At 37.4% G+C, this 22,567-nt stretch overlaps 1 protein-coding gene and 1 long non-coding RNA gene across 18 annotated transcripts in view; one reads left to right on the top strand and one right to left on the bottom strand.

The window, feature by feature from the left end:
• DPH6 (diphthamine biosynthesis 6) overlaps nt 1-3,531 on the bottom strand; it is a 204,941-nt gene extending 201,410 nt beyond the window's left edge. For 12 of the 17 annotated variants that reach the window (XM_054068070.1, XM_054068079.1, XM_054068073.1 and 9 more), the window contains exon 1: nt 3,460-3,531. In XM_054068070.1, the coding sequence (XP_053924045.1) occupies nt 3,460-3,482 (23 nt within the window). In that variant the 5' untranslated portion in view covers nt 3,483-3,531. Of the gene's footprint in view, nt 1-1,579; nt 1,603-3,335; nt 3,404-3,459 lie in introns of those variants that run through there. The other 5 variants (XM_054068084.1, XM_054068085.1, XM_009567261.2 and 2 more) reach the window with 4 other exon arrangements.
• A 323-nt stretch (nt 3,532-3,854) lies between these two features.
• LOC128852296 (uncharacterized) lies at nt 3,855-19,868 on the top strand. The gene is made up of 6 exons (XR_008450043.1): nt 3,855-4,440; nt 8,596-8,663; nt 12,217-13,227; nt 14,666-14,905; nt 15,609-15,721; nt 18,670-19,868. It is a non-coding gene; the product is annotated as an uncharacterized LOC128852296 (long non-coding RNA).
• Nucleotides 19,869-22,567: the final 2,699 nt, after the last annotated feature.

The following is a 22,567-nucleotide window of genomic DNA, read 5'->3' as shown; positions in this document are numbered from 1 at the left end:
AGACTTCTCAGCAATCTTTTTAAATGAAGACTGTCATGTTAGGAATAACACTTACCTTTCACGGGATACTCGGCCTAAAGTTTCAGCATCTTAAAGTTACTTTCCATTCCCAAAAGCTATTATTAGTACAGCCTGTATGTTCAGTTGATGCTACATCGAACATACAGAGTTTTTATTGCATATAATTGCAAATAAAAATAATTATTACTGTTTTAAAAAAAGACACAAAAATGAACATAATTATATTCCGCTCTGAGGCCAAGACATGAGACTCTTAACACAGAGAATACAATTACTTTTGATATTCATTCAAGGTCTACTGGAACCTTTTCCACTATTGGTGAGGAAAGAATCCTGCTCTCCTGGTATAACTGAAATACTGTGCTTTACATGGACTTTTCACAATTATTGAAAGAAATATTATAGTATAACAATAAACTAAGAGTGCTCTAGAATACACACTGCTTATGAAAGTCACATTCAGATTCGCAGCCTTCAATCTACCACTGCATTTAGAGATTCTGTGCAGCTTTTTAAATGCCAAGGCACAAAAAAACGTCCAAGGAAGGAAATGGAAAAGAGATCTAGACTATCTTGTAAAACTGCATCTTGCCTTAGAGTCACTGAGGCATGGACAGGAGAACTGATAGTAAAAGCAGTCCTTGCTACAACAGACCATCAGTTTCCTTGTAGTTTCCTTGTGACTACACTATTACTAACAAGCTTCTTCAGCATTTTCAAGATCCCACTTTTATCTAGCTCTCTATGCAAGAGCTTGAAAGTGTGTTAAAGGACTGTAACCACACAGCTATTACCCTCACTTTCTGGTTTTATCCATGCTAAAATGCTGTATGCTGACCTTAGTTCACTGTATAACTCAAATCTAGAGTAGAAATATCATGAATAACACAGCATCTTTTTGTACTTAACAGACTTTTGAAACACAGATGCTTATGTTTCAGTGCTATAAAATTAAATATAAATATGGTAATAAAGATTCCTACTCAAGGTATTACTTCTGACAGTATTCTCATGCACACACACAACCTTCTTCTAACCTGTATATGGACCAAAAAAAAAACCAACTTAAAAAAAGTTTATTAATTCTGGGTACTGCGCTTGATAGCTTGAAAACGTACTTAGTATTCACTTCATAATGTGAAATTTCAGCCTTAACTGAATCATAATGAGACAAGAGCTCTTTTCTTTCTGATTTACTTCATTCTAAAAAATAAAAGCCTCCCGCTAGTTCTGACTTCAACTCCAAACACAACTTCAGAAAAATGACAGTGGATAATTGCCTATGCTGCTCACAGCATTTCAGTATTTATTTAAAAAATAAAACAATAAAAGGACACTAGAATAGATCTACTAATCTTTTCAATTCATTTAATCGGAAAAAAAGGACACGTTAGGATGAGGCTACATTCAGATTTCCCACATTTGACCACTGATTACTGGATCGCAATTTGTAGAGTGCTTACTGGATCACATGATACGGTACTTTTATTTCTTGTATTACTGTAACCATGGCCCTAAAAGCTAATTGTACCAAGAAACAAACCAAAATGGTGCCTACCTACAAGGCCTTCTAAGCTAGCTGTAAAACATGTGATGGTGAACACCAATAAAGCCAGACAGCTCATGGTGTGGAAGGAAGGAGGTGGACTCAGCAGAGACACAGCCTGGCTGCTGTCTAATAGACTGTAACAAAAAAAAAAAAAAGAGATTGAAAAAAGCTTTAAGAAGAGAGATGAAGGCAGGTACTGAGGTAGCCTGGGGACTCCTCTCAGTTCTCACCACAGAAAGCCTTTTTGTAGAAAATGGCAAGAAGTCAGGGCATAGGGCCTACTTTTGACAATGTTGCAGGTAGGCTTATAAACAAAATACCAGAAGGAAAAAAAATGTAACCATAAAGATACAAGCCCATAAAAGACTCCTGAGGCAAATCCCTTTCTGTTGACAAGTGTAACCACTTACAGTAAGAAAATTCTAAAAGAATTAGAAGAGTTGAAAAACATTGTATTTCAGGTAGCAGACTGGCTTTAAAATGTCTGTCATTCAGTACAAAACACAATACAGGGCTTACCCCATAAATACCACCTCGAAGCAAGACTATCAACTTTAAGTGTGGCCAACATTTTAGAAGAAAAAGAAACAGGTTAAAGTAGTTTTATATATAATCCCAACCTTTTCAAAAGTAAGAAGCACTTTTCAAATAGCTTTTTCTCTCCTCTGATCTTTGAAGCTAGCTCTGTTACAAAGATCTCAGACACTTTGATGTCTCCTTAAAACTCTTCTTAAAACTATTACTGAAACTAAATCCATCCTTGTAAAATTGCCCATTAAAATAGCAATTGTGTTAGAAACCTGTATTTAGGATTTTATTTCATCCTGCCTTTTAACACATTCCTCTGCTTCAAGAATATAAACAAATCTGAAAGACAAAGTCTTGTCTGTAAAACACGAAAAAGCAGCAAAGCTATTTTCCTACTCTATATTTAAGCAAATCTTGAAAAAAAACTAGGTAACATTCGGTGTTTTTACTCTCTGGGTGATGTTTGGAATGACTTGAAATTGTTGTGGCCAAATCTCATTTGGGGAGGTTGGAGGGGGGGGGGGACAAATACAGCCAGGGCTGCGTCCAACTGCAACTATTTAAATGAGTGAGGTACATCTTTTTAACAATGACCAAAATGAAATCTCTCTCAAAAGGCACACTAATAAAATCCACTACTAGAAGTTCAGGAAAATTATCCTAGGAGAGCTTAAGATATTTGGAAAGGAAAAGCACCTGGAAACTCAGCTGCAAATGAGCAGAAGTCCCTGAACCCAAGGCCCGAGGCCCAGAATCCCCCGGGATGCAGGCGCTACCCCAACCCAGGAGACCGGGATAATGGGGAGCGGACAATCTGGGGAAAATAAATAACAGTGAGTGTTTGCTTTGTTGTTGTCTTTTTGTTTGGGTTTTTGGTTTTTTTTTTTTTTCGTTTTTTTGGTCTTTAAACCAGACCCTGGTAGTTCTTGAGCAACCCAGGAATAATGGAAAAGCGGAAATCATAGAATGCCTCATTTGGAAGGGACACACAAGGATCATCCGAGTCCAGCTCCTGTCCCTGCACAGGACAGCCCCACAATCCACACCGTGGGTCTGAGGGCATTGCCCAAACGCTATTGGGATCTCGCCAGGCTTCGCACTGTTACTGCTTCCCCAGGGAGCTATTCCAGCGCTCCACCACCCTCCGGGTGATGAACCTCATTCTAACGTCCAACCTAACCCCCATCTCTGGCATCTTCCTGCCCATCCCTTGGGTCTAGAGCGAAGAGCTCAGCACCTGCTCCTCCCTTCTCCCCACGTGAGGAAGCTGCGGAGCGCGATAAGGTCTCCTTCCCTCCGTCTCCTCTTTCTCCAGGCTGAACAGACCAAAGGAACCGTTCCAGCTCCGCTCACCCCATTACCTGATCAAAGCCACTACTCTCATGCCGCTCGCGAGCCCGGGGAGGGGGGGGGGGGAGGGGGCGGGAACACTAACGGGGAGGCGCGCGACACGGCGTGGAACGAGCCGCCCCCACTCCCCGCTCAAGGCCCTCCTCCCGGGGCGGGCCGGGGCGCTGCCTGAGCGGCCGGGCGGCGCAAAGAACCGCCGCCTCGCCCTGCCCGGGACGCCCCGCCGCCCCCCCTCCCGCGCGGCGCACGCGGGGAGCGCGAGGGGCAGAGGCCGAGGCCGCCGCGGCGCAGCCGGCGGAGGGGGCGGCGCGCGCGTGAGGCGACGCGCGGGGCGCCCGTGGAGGGCGGGGCGGGCGAACGCCGGGCAGGACCGGGCGCGTCCCCTACCTCCCCCCCCTACCCTCCACCCTCGCCCGGATTGTTTCCTTCTCGTCTGCCGCCAACGTGGTTCTGAACGATTGCGGTGTAGGGAACGGGAGCGACCTCCTCGCCATCGCCGCGGTGCAGGCCCAGGGGCGGCGTGGGCGCTCCCGGCTCGGCGGGCGAAGGCCTCTCCCCGGGCGGCCGCGTCAGGGAGAGGAGGGAGAGGAGACAGCGCTCGCTGCCAGCGCAAAACGTCCCCTCTACGCTTTGCAGTTCAGCTTCCTCAGACCACGAGTCTAATCTGGTCTCCGGTTTGCGCCAATCTTCTGAACGATCCCTGATGTTTGGAATTATTTGAAGTTGTTGTGGCCAAACCTCGTATTTGGGGGGCAAATCCGCCCAGGGCTGTGTCCAACAATCCCTGATGGCTCAGAAAATTTTCCCCAGTTTCTGAGCGATCCCGCAGTTAAGGCAGACGAGCAACCCCGCTACAGGTTTGCAGTCGGACTTCAGGAGAAGCTCGCCGAGGTGCCCAGTGGCCGAGTCCAGATGCAGTGTCATTTTTCCTAAATCACCGAAAAAAAATCTGTGGGTGCTTACAGGAAAACTGGTCACTACACTAACTTGATGTAAGTCTTAGGCTGCCAGATAAAACCACTGCTGGGATTCTCCCGGTGCTGTTTTTGGCTGAGGGCCCACCACTCTCCAGGCTCTGAATGGGGAGAACTGGGACGTGAAGCCACTGGTGTGCTGTGAGTTGCTCACCCTGGCTGGAGCCTGGTGTGCAGGCTCAGTGGGTACAAGCACAGTGTCTTGGAGTGAGCCCCAGTGCCGCCACACTCTGTATCCTAATCTGCCGTCCAGCATTGGTGTCTGTGAACCAACCTGTAAATTGGCAGTTGTCAGGAATGCCAATTCATGGCTCCTATTGAATTTAGTGGCAGCAACCAGTGTAGCGAACATAAAAGGCTTTGTTCCTCAGGGCTGGGATGAAGGGTGTGCTTTATGTATCCCCAGTGCTAGCTCATCAGTCCTCTGTAACTTAATATTACACAATGCTATATAACAATCTTTATCAATCAGGCTTTGTCCAAGCCTCTGAAAAACAAGTTCCTTACTCACAAATTGTTGGGTCTGCAGTTCCGAGGAAGAGAAAAGATGGAAGAAAATGAGAAGAAAATATTCTAAGAAAAAGGATTTTGATTACAGAAATTAATGTGCCAAAATAAATGCCTAGAGAGGTAAATGTGTGTGTTTTGTATGCACAGCTCATGAAATAGTTGGAAAAAAAACTTTTTTTTTTTTTAGCTGATTGGAAAGTGCACATGATTTGTACAATAAGTTACTGGAACTTGTAAAATAAATGTGGAAAATTATAGGCAGATGTGAAGGTGGTGATGCCTTCCTAAATACACATTTGAAAAGAAGTGACAATTAGTATAAAACTTACTTGATAAGTAGTTGTGGAGAGTTAGTAATCACAATATGGATTTTTCTGTATAGGAATAATTACAAGAAGTGTATGTCTTAAATAATAAATCTGTATTTCATGCTTTGGCCATCACAGGCCAGCTGTTATGAGACAGAATATTTTACATTGGAATTGCAGGACAGTTGGAATTCCTTCTAGTTTAGCAATGATGACTTAATGTATAATTCCTGGAAAGCTTTTTCTGCTCTGTAAACGTCTTAGATGATCTGAAAGAAGATTACTTAGATGTGAAATTCTGATGTAAGGGCAGGGATTTTGGTAGAGCGTTAGGCCTTCTGGTTTTGGCATAGAAAGGTGATGGTGGGTTGTTCTGAATTAAAACTGTAAATCCCGTGTACTCAGAGATTTTAGCAGAGGTTACTAAATTGATTGAAGCAATACTGCATAGTATATGAACTGGTAGAAAATAACCACACCTCTGAGGAACTGTAAAAAAGGCAGAACAAAGATATTTGATTTATTGGAAAAAAAAAAAAAGGAAAAAGGAGAAGTATTATATCATAAATCTCTATCTTTTCTGAGTTTAAATGAAATATTTTAATTTTTGTTATCACAAGAAGGAATAATTTGGCTGGTAGTTGTCCACACAAAAGATCCTTATTTGCAATACATAGCAGTGCTATCTAGAAAGTCTAAAAATCACGTACACAAGTTATTCTGCTCCTTTGGAAAAAAAAATAGTATAAAAATCGGCCATAAAATAAGAAGCTTTAATCACACAGCCGTATAACAAATATTCAAAGACTTGTAAAGCTCTCATCTAAGTAGCAATTTTAGAAGATCTGGAAAAGAGAATTCTCAAGTCCCTTATTTTCTCAAAGGTCTGTTATTATCTATTCTGATACTATGTTGCTGTTTTTTTCAGCAGATGGTTCTGTTGCGTTCAGTTTTACAGCTTTCAAAAAAACAAATTTCCACTTACAAGTCAGACTTGTTTGAAGTAGATGTTACATACTACATTGCAGGACCAAAATCTGCTTCATTTGCTAGTGAGACTGGAATTTTTACTTCCATTTGATGAAGACATCAGTAATTATTTACACAAATAAAGTGGGATTTGGCTCCCAGAATTTGTGAAATATGTCAAAATTGAATTAGTGAAGTGGAGTTTCAAGAGAAATCTGTATTTTACCCCAAAAAGTTGCTATTTTCAAATTATTTGGAATATATTCAGTGAGAAAAGCTGTTCATTCTCACCTGACGAAATAGCTCTGGTGTGGTTTCATTGCTTTTAAAAGGTTCTGCCATACAACAGCGGACAAAAGACAGTGCATCATCTTTCAAGCTGATTGCCCCAAGACATTCTGCTACACTGCTGCAGAAGCTGAAACAATAAAATTCACCAAGGCTGCCTTTCTTCTTGGGGAAATACTGGCTAGTTTGTACAGAAAGCCAGCAATGGCTCAGTGCTTCTTTCTCACCCTTTTCTGCCTAGAAAGTTGAAAATAATTGTAATGAATTAATATAACTGGAGGAGCCTGTCAGAGGATTAAAAACGCAATGCAGTATCCCTAATGATCTGGAATAGCTAATTAAGTTCTCTTATAAATGAGTTCCAAAAATAACTTACTTTCAGTAAGTTATTCTGAGAAACAGTCACGTTAGCATACCTGAGCTGCAGTGCCTATTAGAAAAGGGCCAATTATCGAGTGACTGGCAGTTAAAGGTGAACTGCTGAAGTTCTTAATTAAAAGATTTCCTATTATAATCACCAGTATGTAATGGAATACTGCATATATAAAGCAGACATAATGTTAGAAGAATATTTTCATTTTGAAATAAAGATTTTGAAAATCGTCTCCTTTGCTTATCATGCCAAGTCTGAAAGAGGAAGGTTACGGTTTTCATGGGTATAGCTGGCAGTGTGCCACTATTGCTTCTCTTTAGGGTGTCCTGCTCTGACTCTCCTGCAGTCAGAGGTGTTTTCTGCATCTAACAGGTGGCAGAATTTTTATTGCTGTTAATAACCAAAGCTGTTTGTATAATACAGAAAAATTACTTGAGATTTTACAGGAGGATACTTCTGTCTGTCTAACTAAGAAACTGGCGGCAGAGTTCCTTTAGCTGTCTGTCATTGACAACTTCCCCGAATCTTCACTTACTTCACAATAAGCAGGATATTATCAACTCATCTATGAGATATACTGGAATTAAATTTTGGGAAAAAAACTTCTGGTTGACAAGCATGAGGTGTTTTGACGTACTACTAAAATCTGAATGAAAGGAATTTCTCAGGAGCCGTTATCTCCCCATCTGGATGTAGAAGTACTCAAGGTCGTTCTGTCTATATTTCAAGCTCACCAGATATAAAGAGCTTCACTTTGAATGCTGCATAACCATGCTACCAGTGTGTTATGGCCAAGATAATACAACCTACTTAAGATTAGCTCAAAGACCGTATCACACTGATCACTTCTTTTTAGGTGGTAATAGGCATACAGTGACTTCAGGTCTGTCTGTAGCCATTCACACAGATATGGCTCCAGTGATCAATGCTGTACGTGAAGGATGACTTACTGGACCTATGGGCTTCTTGCTCTTAAATACTCCATGTAAACGCTACTAAAAATATATACAGCTAATCCTATAGTTCCTAGCTCTGATACAACAAGGCCTGTCATTTTCATAGGTGATTTGGCTTGTTTCTGTGGAACTATGAAATCCAGCAACTTTATTTAGCATTCAAGAAGAGTCTTAGACCTCTATTTATTAACCAGTGCAACAAACAGAATTTAGCCTAAGATAGCATTGTATATGCTCTTGACTGACAGGTAATGGTACTTATATGATGCCAGTTTTTCTATGCTTTTAATGAACCTAATTTTCATTAATCAATCTGCCAATCTTCAGCAAGTCAAAAGTATAGAATTAACCTTATAAGGTCATGCTTCAAAATGACCAGTCTGTTTCCATTTCCAGCAGGCAGTAGCACAAACTAAAATTAATATTCATTTGCAGCTGAGCAATTCTTTCTCTTGACTTGATCACTTTTCAGTGTTTGAAATTATTACTTTATTATTAAAAGCACTAACAGTAATTACCACCAAGAGAAACTGTGGAGTTTGACTGGCAAAATCCTTCATTTACCTTTTTTCTCTTCAGCTTAATCTAGTGGATTTTAATGTATTTTTCTCCATTTCAAGTCCTTCAGTACTTTCAATGGGAAAAAAAAAATTTGAGGACCTGGAGCTCACCAGAAAGCCTGTAGTACCAAAGCAGCTTGTATTCTGCATATATCTATACATATTTTGACTGCAATGGAAAAACTTAAGTGTGGATGTTTTATTTGCAGGTTAAAGAACTTTTATATCCTGTCTTTTTCTCACTTACAAAGGAAAAAAAAAAGGGTTATTTTTAGAGGTAAACATTTCAATTTTTAAATTTGCATAGATTTTAAATACATTGCAACAAAAGTAGATCAGAGATGAGTTTATCATAAAGAAGTGCATGTACAAGATTCAAAACCAAGTCCCTGTTATCTAACATGACATGTTTCCTGTGAAGCTATATTAACTGCCAATCAAGTCTCTGAAGATGAAAATTTGGAGCGTTTCTGTATGTTGGAGAGTGTGATCTATTAACCATTCTGGAGGAAAATAAAAAGATCTTGTAGGCTCAATAGTCCTTATTATCTGATCATCATGCAACAACTTTGTATCTAAGATTATGGGCTTTAATTTGTTGGGAGTTAGCCATCTATCTGATGGCTGCAAAACACCCAGGAAAAATGTGCCTATGGATAATAACCCACGAGAACAGAGAGAAATTAGCTATCTAGTTAATGATTTTAAGTTACAGTATCTTCTCCATCATCACAAGCTTAACCACTGGGATCTTATAGGGAGAAAAGACTGTGATATTTTTACAGAGATGCAGAAGTTTAGCGGAACAGCTTTCAAAGAAAAGAGTCGAGAATTGGACTGGTACAATGACTATCTACAAATTAATATTTTACTGTGGCGGTTTGTAATTTGGGATCATTACTCACTTGCTAAGTGGTTCTGCAGTTCATCACTACTTAGGAACAGTTAAAACTGCTGAGGTTTTGGGGGAATAGGGAAACACCACCTTTTTTTGGTGCATTTGTTTCAGTGTAAAATTCTTCCTGTACCGTAAAATGCTTCTAACATAGCTTTCAGCTGTAGAAAGGACTGTTTTCTCTCTATTCCACTGTTCCTATTGTGTTCAATTTTGCCAGTACAAATAAAAATAACTTTAACAATCAAAACAGTTTTTAACTGTGTCACATTTAATATTCGTTTCATCTCACAGTCAGATTTTTCAAGAGAGAATTAATCTAGTAAGCATGGAGCTGTTTTGATCTAATTAGCAAAGTAGCAAGCTTAATTTTGAGTGATACAGAGAATGCATTTTATCACTGCAAAAAAGCAAGAAATCAATTGTAACTTTCAATGTCCTGTTGAACTTGATTACATCATATGTAGTATAAAGCACTGACATAATCCACCTCTGATTTTGAGACCTCAAGGAAGGGTGGCTGTGACAGTGCCCTTTCAAATAACATTGAAGCATCAGCTCCCATGTCAACATCGTGCTCTAATCAGTGCAGTCTTTTTTGTTGCAGGGTCTTCCACCTTATAATTGACCCTGACATATGCTATTCACTCTACCCCTTGGCTTTGGACATAAAATTCCTGTCATGGTCAATTATTAGGTGATAGAGCCTGCAACCAGAGGGACCATTACTTAAAATCACCCTATGCAGTAAGCCCTGAAGTGACCAAATTCAAATCTAACTGGAGGGGAAGAGGGAATCTAGTCTTTGATAAAAATAATCTTTTCACTTCTATATAGAAAAATGTCAATTTCCTTCATCCTATGCTTTACTGAGACAAATGGTGACAGTACTATTTCTGAAACAGGTTAAGGAAAAGTACAAAAGCCTTTACCAAACTCTGCATACTCTGAAATGAGGAAATTGTCTGTATGAGCATATAGTATGCATAAAAACTAGATTACACTACATTTGAAAGGCAGATCAAGAGTGACAAGTGGGCAAGTGCTAAAAATAAGGGCATGTTACTTCCTTTCCAACACTGCTTTGTCTATATGCTTTCTTTGATGTTGTTTAAGCTTTGAAGTAAATACTTCGCAAGAGTCTGAAAGACACTTCTGATTACTATATCAGTAAGAACTGGTTTTGAACAATAAGATCTCTTTTGATTGTCCCATTGGTTCTATAATGCCTGAGAAAGTGGGCAAAGACGAAAACCAGGATGCCTTTTAGTGTAAGCATTATGATTTTCAAAAACATACAGTTTTGCAGTCACTATGTTACTTCAGTAACATTACAGAATTGTTGCAACTTCAAGAATAAGAGCTGAGATAAGCAGCAGTTTACCATCCATCTGCAGAGATTTACTTCAAAGGCCAAGTTGTGAACATGGATTTATATCATAGATTCTTTGGCCGTAGTCACCTGGGCTGTTAACAGACAGGATCAGCTATAATGGACATTAATTTCAATTTGCTAGTTGTCGTTGCCTGGTTTGGATTGTTTATTTGTTTGGTCAGGTGCTTTTTGTAAAAGCTGAAGGGAATTTAAGTAATCTTTTCAGTCACTAATTATTGTCTACAGGAATCTTCCACTGATTTGTTTCACCGTTGACAATTTACTTATTTTTTTTCTACCTAAGCAACCCAGCTGAGAATTTATCCTTAAAAGACCTTTGCAAATCTGAGTTTCACAGGAAATATAAGATGTAATATTCTGAAAAATGTGATTTGATTATGTCCTTATTGCATATCTTAGCCTGAATAGGCAAAGCTCTAATTAGCGTTCATACAATTATCTAAGTCTTTTAAAATCCCATCGGTACTATTTGTTTTAATGATGTATACATAGCATAGCAATCCCAATAAATACCATGCACAGACAAAGCAAGGGCTTTTAATTTAAACAGTACTGCTGATTAATGATGGAGTATTCTGAAACAGTGGCATATGTTCTGGACTTCAATTGTATGGTTGTCTTGAACACCTTCCTGCTGAAGTACACAGTCCTGCATAGATCTGAGAGCTGTTACTCCCAACTGCTGTTACTGTGTGCAGTATCCAAAAAAGTCAATTTTGGAAACTACTGGTTTTGCTACATATGGGTATCTTTACCAGAATGTATACTCCAGCTCAGGTGTATGCAAGACAAAAAAATCACTGTTGCTAAACCTATTAATATATGCAAAGACAGAATCTCCACACCTTCAGAATAAAAAAAAGTGCTGCTCCTAACATACGTGCTTTTTATCTACCCTGCACATATCACGTGACATCCTAAGCATTATTTCATAGAAGAATTAATTCAGCTTTCAGCAGTCTGCAGTCTGTGAAGCAAGGAGAATAACTCCTGGCTGGTTTATGGTTTAAAGCATGATTGAATGTACTAACAGGGCTCCATGAAGTACTCATTTCAATATATTTAATGTATTTTTAAAATATTTGATTTCTATACAGGTCTCATCCTCTAAATACGTGGAGCATCTCTATTGTTCTTAAGAAGCAGAGGCAGTAGAGCCCAAAAATACTGTGACAGCACCAGTAATCTGAATCTCGGAATTTTATTCTCTTGTCAATAACTTGTTGATTGTTGTGTGATCGTTCATATGACTTCAGCTGCTCTTTGTTTCAGTTTCTCTGTCAGTAAAGTCAGCATAGCTCTGTCTTGCAGAGTATTTTGAGATTTGTAGGGGTTTACAACTGCATAAGTTACAAAATAACATCGAAATAAGAATGAAAAAAAAAGTCTTTTCAGAAACCTTTTAAATCAATAGTTCCAAAGATCAATCCCTAACGTTTAGAGTATGGAAATTACAGTAAATACTTCGTTCCTGGTGAATGAATTTATTTATAATCTTATAAATTCATATGTTTATCTTGTTTTTATATTTGTATGCAGGTTCTTTTGGGGACGTATGCAGGGACATCACAAGCAGTGTTTAAATCTCACCACAGCAACTGATTTTTCTATGCTCTGTCAATAACATATTTGCAGAACTGCCAGATGGGGAGAGAAACTGCAGTGAGAAAATAACGGTCAGGTTTGTAGTACTACAAGAAAAAAGGATCAGATATTAGATACTAGATTTTAAAAACATATTTGGACTAACTTCAAACGTTTAATGAACTTCTTAAACAGAAACTTTGCATTGATCTGTCTGCAACTATGACAAAAGGGAAGGGTGGAAAAAATCATAGCTAAACGTGACACAAATCCAAACTAAATACTATTAATAAGGAATATAAGAATGGTAAATATTTGGATGATAAATCTTGTGGCAGTATGGGAGTCAGAAGGTTGCTCTGAGCTTTGCAGTAAAGATTTCTAATAAGGTCTATCTAGTCTCTCCTTCTTCCATTATGGAGAGGACTGGTAAAAAAAGTGGAGCTTTGAAAAATTGATTTTCCCAGGCTCCTCTGTATACAATAGCATTAAAAACAAACATTTAAGATAGCAAACTTGCAAAACCTCAGTGCATTTTTTAACCCATTTTCAGGCAGCATTAGATCAACCACAGAAATAATTGCTGTCACTTTGTGCTTTTTGACCAATAATTCTCTGTATTTCCTGCAAGAAACTTGAGTGATGCAAATTACCTTATTTTTACAGCATGCTTTTATTAAATAGTTTATTATTTTGGCAGACTAATAAAGATTTTGGTATTTGCTTTTATTTGCAATAATATTACCACCACATAAAAAAGGATTTTATGTTCTTTTTGAGGAACAAGGAGGATAAAAGTGTTGATGGATAGTGCAACTAAGGCATCAGCAATGAGCTGGAAATGAGACACATAAATATGAAAGCAGAGCTAAGAAAATAGAACTGCACCCTTGGCCTTTCTTAAAAGAACACGCACATGCCATGGTTCATTCATACAGTTACAGAAACTCCTTTTGTTTTCAGCAGGTCAGTCAAAATATGCAAAGACTAAACTATTACTCAGATTCTCAATTGTTTGGCATGTTTCTGTAGTTAATGGGGTTATGAAATGTTTCTAAACATTTTGAGAAATGACAGGAGATAATGATGATTTTTTTAGAAGATGTATATTTTATTTGCAGTATAAATTTGTCCCTCATTCTAGCTACATTTTAGCCAAAGGTAGTGAAACAATATCAATTTTCAGTTTTCCTTTTTTGCCCCCAAACTGACCTAATTTATCAAAGATCAAAGAGCAGAGACCTAGTAATCAGGTTAGACAGTCACACACAAATTATAAAAACAAAATTACCAGTCCTTTAATCAAAAAAGACTAGATAGCATGTAATGGCATTACACTTATTTTGTCTTGAATGGGGAATTTCATTTGAGTTGAAAAAATTGTGACTACTGTATTTATTCTGCAAAAATCTGAGCTCCTCGACAGCTGGTGATGTTGGATGCTTGAGCTATTGTAATCGGAATCAGTTTCCTAAGTTAAGGAATATATTTATTCAAATAATTGAGTATGCCTTAGAAATAATAATATTAACTTGAATGAAAATACTTAATATCTGTATTTTACAAATAGTAACCCCTCAAAAATACAGCTGTTGCAGAACAATATGAACAGAGCAAATACAAAATGAATAAAAGTGAAGAGGCAAAATAACTTTGACTCATTGGAAATTTGCATGTTCCATTTGCCTTTTCTGAAAGGCAATCAGTAAGTAGGAATCATGAAGTATGAGTTTCACGGAAGAATAAATCTAACAATTAATTATATGTCAAGGCTTAAGAATCAAAAAACTGCTTATGCCCATTGCCAGTCATTCACTCCCTGTCAGTAGTAGTTCACATCTTTCCTGGGATGGCATCCAACCACAGTGGCATCTAAAATATAGCAGGCTATATTGTTACAGTTGGAGGTGAAATTGAAAGTTGCACCAAACAGAAGTGACAAATTCACATTGCTCAGTGTTGCCTAGCAATAAGTGATGAGTTTATTATGAACATTGACTCTATCCATCCTAAAGCGGCTTTGTATTCACAGCAAAATGCCAGTACTTTTACAGGCAAAGGGGGCAAAAATAGAGTGGGTAGAAGGAGGAAATAGTAATAGTAGTTTTAAGAACTTTCTGAATTTCAAGATTCCTCCCTGTCTCTCAGGAACTGCTCAGGAAGTAAAAAGCAGAGCCTGCCTCTAGCTGAACTCTTGAGATCAGCCAGGTAGCTTGTTACCAATCTTAACCATCGTTTTGAGTGCCCTTAGTAGTGTCATTTCATTAGTAGTGTGCTTGTAGCTCAGAAACTTCAAATACATAAAATCTTTACAGGATGTTCTCAAGAACTGCTCAGTAGTTGCTTTCATTGTGCAGAGTTTGCCATTTGCTTCAGCTAATTTTTTCCCTTTTTTTTTTCTTAGGGAAAAGGACAAGATTTCAATGGGAGTTATCCCTCCACAGACACCTCGCTGTTTTCCTTTTTAACCACTGCTTATATGGGAGAACATTTAATTCTATCTACCTCAGACATTAGACTATGTCTTTCATAGCATTAATTACCTAATTGTTCAGATAAACAAATCAGGATTTCCAAGAAATATTTAGGTATCCTTGACGACCTCACTGGCTATCCACCCACATTTTTAGGCACCTGATCAATTGTAAGAATCTACACAATAGCTCCTATTAAAAAAAATATCCAATAACTGATGTATTTCTGTGCTTTTATGCCATCTGCATTTTGACAACTGAATATTTTTGACGTGGTCCATTGTGTCCAAGTTCACATCAGCTTTATTCCTCTGTTTTAAACATGTCACTATATATATGATAATAAAATGGGTTACATCACACATTTTCTATTACAGTTTGGGGTTCACAGCGGATTATTTTGAAGTGACAAAAATTTACCAGAAGTATTTTTATTACAAGGATGCATTTATATTATAAAAATAATAGATTCAGTAAATTCTATGTAAGTCAAATACGATAAAGTTACAAAACAATTGTGATTTTAAGAGGCTTTAGAAACAAATACAAAAACTAAGGATGAGGTGTAGAGATGATTTAGTTTAGATAAAATAGGTGAAGTCTAGATAAAATATGCTGTCCTTTATATTTATGAAATGGTTATTTAAAAATGTGAATGCAGAATTATCTCCTTAGCTTACATGTTCACCTAGACAAATCAACTGAGCCTGTAAAAAACAGAGGGTTTAATTTTTATATTTTGTGTGCAAAATGGAGCAATTATCTCAAATTCTTATTTATGCAGTAAGCTTTGCAGGTACAAAACCGAGGTACTTACATTTTGTAAATGTTTTTGTAGAACCTTTAGTAACTTTGGTCCTTTCTTTATTTCAGATTCAACGTGTTACAAACAAACATATTCCACCTGTTACAACAATCTGGCATATTACTTTCTTGATACGTGATGATACAATACCTCTCAGGTTTGCTGAGTAGCAAAGAGAAATGTAAGCAAATGAAAAGGTTTTCCACTTTCACAGTTTTTTTTCTGCTTAGGGTTCTGTTTGTCTGAGAACTGTATGAATAGAAGCCATATTTTATAGTATTTCTTTAACCTCTGCCATCTGGTGTAGGTTATTTTTTTCCACCGCCAACATATCCTGGAGGCCCCAGTACCAAAATGTTTAATTTCTAAGCAAACATTTGGACTTTATAAATCCAGTTTAAAAAAATAGAGCATTATTTTTTTAAACTATATATTGCATTTGCCACAAGGGATGACATTAATAAACACACAGACAAGTATGTGGGTTTAAAGGCTTCTGGCCACAAGTTCTGTGGCATAGCTACAGAAATGTCCAGACCTGATGTCTTTATTCACTGAGTCATGCTCAGTTATTGCAAAGCAACTGGAATATCGCCTGCTGACCTATAGTCTGAAGTTGTATCATGGGATTTGCACCACCATAGCCAAAACCTTCCAAATCAAGAATGGTTTCTGGTGGATAATACTCATCAAAGCCAAAGCTTTAGTTGCTCTATTTTTTAAATATAAACTAAAGTCACTTCACTGCAACAGGAGAGGTTTATTGCTACAAAAGAATTTGAGCAAGTAGGTAACCACTTAAAAAAAACAGGAATGCAATACCCACATCTCCAGCAGCTTCCTTATGTTATATCTGAGGAAGAAGGACACACAAAAACTGTGCATCAGAATTCTGCTACCAAGAGGAGAAAGTTCATTCTAAATTTACAAAAGCGTAATGTTACATTTTGTACTAACCAGCAAATTCTCAAATCTCAATTTGAAATGTGGTACTGTGGATTGTCCCAAGTTGATGTTCAGTCAGAGGGAAAAATTGAAAAAACTTGCTTCTGCAGAGGATGGGCAGGTGTACACAGTTCATTTTAATCAGTATGCTTCAGAGGCAGTCGCTGGGGAAAAGACATAGAGAATATGGATGCATAGATAATAAAGGAGGACATTTAAAGCTGTGTATTAGCAAGATCTGAAGAGTAAAGAAAAGAAAAGAAAAATAACTCTCTTGTTACTTCATTCCCATTTAGGAAAAGGTCTGAAAAACACCCCTTAGGAACTCTCACTTCTTTCTATGTCCACCTGGATAAAAAAAGGGAGGTTTGGCTTTATCTGTAAATCTAAAATGTCAGTGATAACTTGCTTTACCACCTTCTCCTGAAGACCTTCCTGCTCCTGAAGAGTATTCAGAAACATGTTTTTGGCACACACTGATTCCTTTAATGAAAATCACAAAATGTCTTTACTTCTTACTTTTTATTCAGTTTCAAATTAAGTGTTAATAAAAACAAAGAACAGTAAATAATCTAATTAAGAAGTGGTTCTTTTCTGAGGACTGAGCTGTAATGCAAAAACTGCACCCATTTAATTGAATTAATTTAGAATTTGACTAGTTTAATCAGTGCAATCTGGTAATGAAGATTGTGATATTTGTTGAATTTAAATGATAATTCTCCTGGGGCATCTGCTGAACAGTATGGATGAAGAGGTGACGTATCACCTTTCAGCCAATCTGCAATATGAAATTGTGTATCACTTTGCAAGACCACTAATTGCACTTATTTTAATATGCTTATAAACAGACATCTGGGGAATGAACATCCTGTTCCTACTATGGGGACAGTGGCTTCTCCTGCGTGATTGGACAACTGGTTAAATTGTCCCGGTATGAGTCATCAGAACAGATAAATCAGTGCCCACACTGCAGTCTGTTTAGTCGTCAGTGAAACTTGTTTGGTTTAATCTAGTAATTTTCTGATAGTAGCTTGAGACCATTCACATTTTTTCACTGTGATCTTTAAACCTTCTTGTGTGTAGATGACAGCTTAGACATGCCCTGAAAGATTTACCTCAATATTTCTTAGTAGCCATTAATTAGGACGCCTAGCAAAACTATGCTTGGATTTGTGTTGCGCCTGGACTTTCCTCTCTCTCCTCAGCACCTCTTACCAGTCAGCTCACTCTCTGATACAATTCTGATTCTCAGTGAACTGCAGCTTGGATGTCCTGTGCCCAGCTAGGGATTTTAAGTATTAGCATAAAGTAAGTTTAGCCTGATGAAACCAGAGGTGTGCTACCAGTCCATCTTTTTATCTACACTCTTCTGCCACAGCTTTTCCTGTAAACATTTTTCAGAGGAATGAAGATCACGGTGTTCGTGCAGATTTTGTGAATATATAAACCTGTGAGGGAAAAAAAAAAAAGAAAAGTCAGCGGTCCAGCAGGTAAAAGACTAGAGTAAGTAGTTACATATTTGGCCATGATTGCAGTGCAGAGCCTGCCACAACACTGCTGTTTGCCACATCAGTAGGAAAACGACATAAGAAGAATCTGGGAGTAATTTTCATTAAATTACATCTTTTGTCATTTCTGTCTTAAAGCTTGGTGCTAAACTGGTCCTAGTTCACAACCTCCCCCAGAAGAGATTGGAAGGGAGGAACCTGAGACTAAACTCTGGCATGCACACTGAACTGATAGACCTAACTCCTTCTGAAGGACAGGTTCTGGGCTCTGACTTTCTTCTCTGTATTTTCTACTTAACAGCGCCCGTCTCTGTTTTTCACTTAGATCTAAGTCCTATTCAGATTCGTCTGCTGCAAGTCTGCTTGCCAAGGGTTTCACAAAGTGCTTTTCACGAAGTGCTTGGCTTTGTGATGCCATTGTGAGGCTTTAGGTGTTTTCAGAAGCATGGTTGTAGTTCTCATATGCACTGTGATCAGTCCAATAAAAATGAAACTATCTTTAAAATCTATATGGAAATGAACTCACCCAGATATTGAAGTAAGTGGATTTCTATCAGGATTGAATTGGTTCTAAGATTTAGATTTTTATTTTTGCTGAGTATTCAAATGCTTACTTAATAATTGCTGATTTTTTAATAAATGTGATCACGTATCATGTATTGCCTATTTTTATTAGGTGACATGTGCATGGAGAACAAGAAGTGCTACCCTAAAGATCATACTTAACATATCTACCCATGGACAGCGAACAATAAACAGCCTCTGGAGCTTGGCAGAAGTTTCAGTCAAAGGTCATCATGGACTTTGCATAGTTTTGTTTCTTGTATGATAAGTAGTCAAATAAATTTTCAGACATTGGAAGTGTATTTTTCTATAACACAAATTTTTAAGCAGGTTTCTTGGCATGCATTTTGTTTGTACTGTGCTTGAGGTTGGTTATGGCATTAGTGGTTTGTGTGTTTGTGCATGTTTGCATTCCGTCTGTTTATGAAGTATTTCACTGGTACCCTTACACAGCATGTGGTCGGTTGAAGATTGTTTTTGATAGCCTGCGTAGTCATCATGCATTTTGCTGAAAGGCTTTTACACTAAAATACGTTAAACACTGCTTGTCAGTTAAGTAAAGACAGGCTTGCAGGTTGTACTCATCTTCACAGAAGTTAGATAAAAAAAATACCTGCACCATTTTAAAGGTGAAAGTGTGAGTTGGTGGCAATTTTTCCAACAATCACGGCAGTTTGGTCTATTTGAGTATCATCAAGATAGGCCAATTCTATTAATAACTGGAACAGTAGTATATTTTTACTATCCTAGATGTCAAAAATAATTAACAAATGACTCATTATAGTATAGTAATACCATGTGTGTAAGTCATTTTTTATATGAACTACAGAAGCAAACCCAAACCTCTAGGAAGATAATATAAATCACTTCAGTCTGTAATTGACAGCTAAGTATAGGCAATACTTTCAGGACCCACACACAGGGTTGTGAAATTAATCTGTGAATTACTCTGGGCTTAGATTGTTAGCTGATATTTTTCCTAGTGTTTTGAAAGTATAGGTTGTTCAGCATGTGTCTAACAAAACATTACAGGAATAGTATTTGCAAAAAAATGTAGATGCTGAACACCTCTAGACACTTACAGGCATCAGTTCAGTAAGGATTTTGTGAATGCTACAGAATAAAATATTGTGTTTTTATTTAGATGCCTCACAGCTACTTTAGGAACGTAATTCTCCCCATGAATCTTGTCCTATAGTTCAAGAAACATTGCTTCTGCAGAAATTATTAAGAATGTGCATGAAACTTAAACAGAGCTGACCAATAATAAATGCTTATGAAAATTTCACTATTTTATTACTATTTTTACTAAAATACTTCGCAGGTGATAAACTACATGTATCAGCTCCAATTTTCTTGAGAATATTTTCATACAAGTACACATCTTTTCTTCCTATCAGAATAATATTAGACACTACTAATACTTCTTTTATATTTCTGAGATGTGCATTTATGAAAGCTTAAAATGCATTTCATTAAGATTATGTGTCTTGAACATGAGAATAAAATTAATGAATACCAGTGAAAACATTTCATTTATGTTGTGCAGTTTTTCATCTACGGTCTGAATGTAAAATATTATACTGCTGTATCATTTAGAACTCCATGCTGTGCTGCATTACTGTAGTTGCTTTTTATGTATAGCACTGTACCATACAGTGAGATTTTTACTTAAGAATAATTATTTAAGTGACTTGAAGTGAATTAGAAAGAAGATAGCTAAAGGTAGAATTTAGACCCTTTAGCTACTCTTTCTGCTTGTAACATGCCATACCTATGTAGTTATTCCTGAGAAGCCTAAATTCAGTCCACAGAAAATAACGTTTCTGTGCCTCAAGACATAGGAGCCATTCATACGGAAATGAGAAGCAAAATGTGTACAGAAATAAACTTTACATCTTTTGACAGCAGCAGCAGGTTCATAGTGTCAGGAAGAAAAAAAAATTATGAAAGGAAGCCAAGCCTGACAAACTGAATTGTGGCTCATCTGAATGTTGTTGAACTTCGTTTCACTAACAAAGCAGTGGTATATTTTTTCATGAATTAACAATTTACAGTTTAAAAATTGAAAATTATAAAAGCTCCTTCCTATCGCCAGAATATATTTGTTCTAAAATGATTGTGTATGAACTATATACATTCCTAGATCCTGGCAACTATACAGGACTTATTCAGTATTTTAAATTGGGACCAGAGAAGGGATTTTAGTAAAAGGTAAACAACAATAATACAAAGGACTGAATTTTGCAATAATTTGTATGGAAATGTGTGTCCATGCAGAATCAATGTAAAAATCCAAATAATCCCGGTATAAGGAGTACTATGTATCTGTATATTAATATGCAATATTTTATAGAATGTAGTATATTCTACATTATTATATAAGGAGAGTATATGTACTATATTGAAGGTGCACACATCATACATAGATTCCATCTTCCAGTTCTTTTTTTATAAATCAAGAGTGATTCTGATAAAGTCAATACTTAAAACATTGTAAGAGGTTATCGTCAAGTCCACTATATATAGTCAACACATATATTAACATTTAAGAGATGAGCCCAGACAGTACCTAACTACTCATTTTGGATGGTGTCCAAATATGCGGTAAACTGCATGTATTCCATGTATTCATGTTGTAAAGAAGACCTATGTAACTTTGTTGTTCTTGAAAATAGAACTTAACTGTTATGTTATTTAAGTGTTTTCAACATTTTAGCCTTGACATTTTGTGTCTGAGTACTGCCTGAACAACAGTTTAACTTCTAGGAAAGTTAAACAGATCTTTTGGGACTTACAGCATGTAAGAAGTTAGGCGCTGATCCAGAGAGCATGATATTTGTAACCCCCTAGAAAGCATCTTTAAGTATTGAGAAAGTATTTCTGATTTTTCAAACAATATTTCAATTATTGTCTAAAATTTTGCCTTTAATATATGAAAACATCCCAGGAGATTGAGAATACGTTCCGCTTCATTATATGGATTGCCTTCAGACATCATTACCCACTAAAAGTCACTTCAGTTTCAAGTGTGAATATTTGCTATATAAGAAATCAAGCAGTTAGTTAACTATCCACTTGAAAAATAAAATTCTGTCCTTAAGACAAAAGGAGAAGGACATTTTTCATGACATTTCCAATGAACTGGAACTTCTTACTTCAAATGATATTCCAAAAACTTGCTTTATCTTTGGAACTGGGTCAGAGTTTTTGTAGCCTTGATAGAATTGGCATCCTTTCTCCAAACTGAAATATGCCAGCCGTAGTACTTTTTCAGCAATATAGTTATCACGCAACAAATCTTTGATAAGGCCACATATGTAACATTTGTGTTATAGACATCCATGAACCTGCAAGGTTATGTGACTGTGAATAACCCCTTCTGCCATTTGATGTTACTAAGACTTCAAAAAGCTTGACCGTGAGACAGACTTCTTTCCCTCCCAAAAGGCTCAACATTCTTTTTGTGCTACAGTTTTTGGAAGAACTCTTTGTTTGAAGAAGCTGGGCAGGGTAAAGCTGGCAGACTGGAACACTGCCCTGATGTGTTGTGACAGACATGTAATCTGCCATTTGACCACTGGTTCACACATCAGTGTTAATGTGAATGTGACACCTCTCAGCATACTGTTAATCATGCATTACTCTTCTGTCTAAAACGTGGAGATATAGAGTAGGCTTTTATTCTTCTTAGAAGACTACACAAAAGAAATCTAGTGAACTGAAAATTTACAGCCATAAAGGCAAGCTGATTGACAGCTGCAAATCATAGTCACAGCAACATTGATATATACATATTTATAGATCTCAAGATTTCAAAACTAAAAAGGATCATTAGAAAATCCTGCTTAATCTATGCATTAGCATTCCTATTCCAAATGTGCAAGGAGTCAAACATGTAGTCCCATATCAAGTGTGAGGAAGCCTACAAGATGGCCTTAAATAGTCCAGAAATCAGATCAGTTCAGCTTTCTTTTCCTTACTAACACTTTTTTGTCTCTTGGGTTTTG

The sequence above is a fragment of the Cuculus canorus genome, chromosome 5, assembly GCF_017976375.1.
Source record: "Cuculus canorus isolate bCucCan1 chromosome 5, bCucCan1.pri, whole genome shotgun sequence".
Classification (NCBI taxonomy): Eukaryota; Metazoa; Chordata; class Aves; order Cuculiformes; family Cuculidae; genus Cuculus; species Cuculus canorus.
Note: the sequence above shows the minus strand (reverse complement) of the source record. Positions and strands in the feature narration are given on the sequence as shown.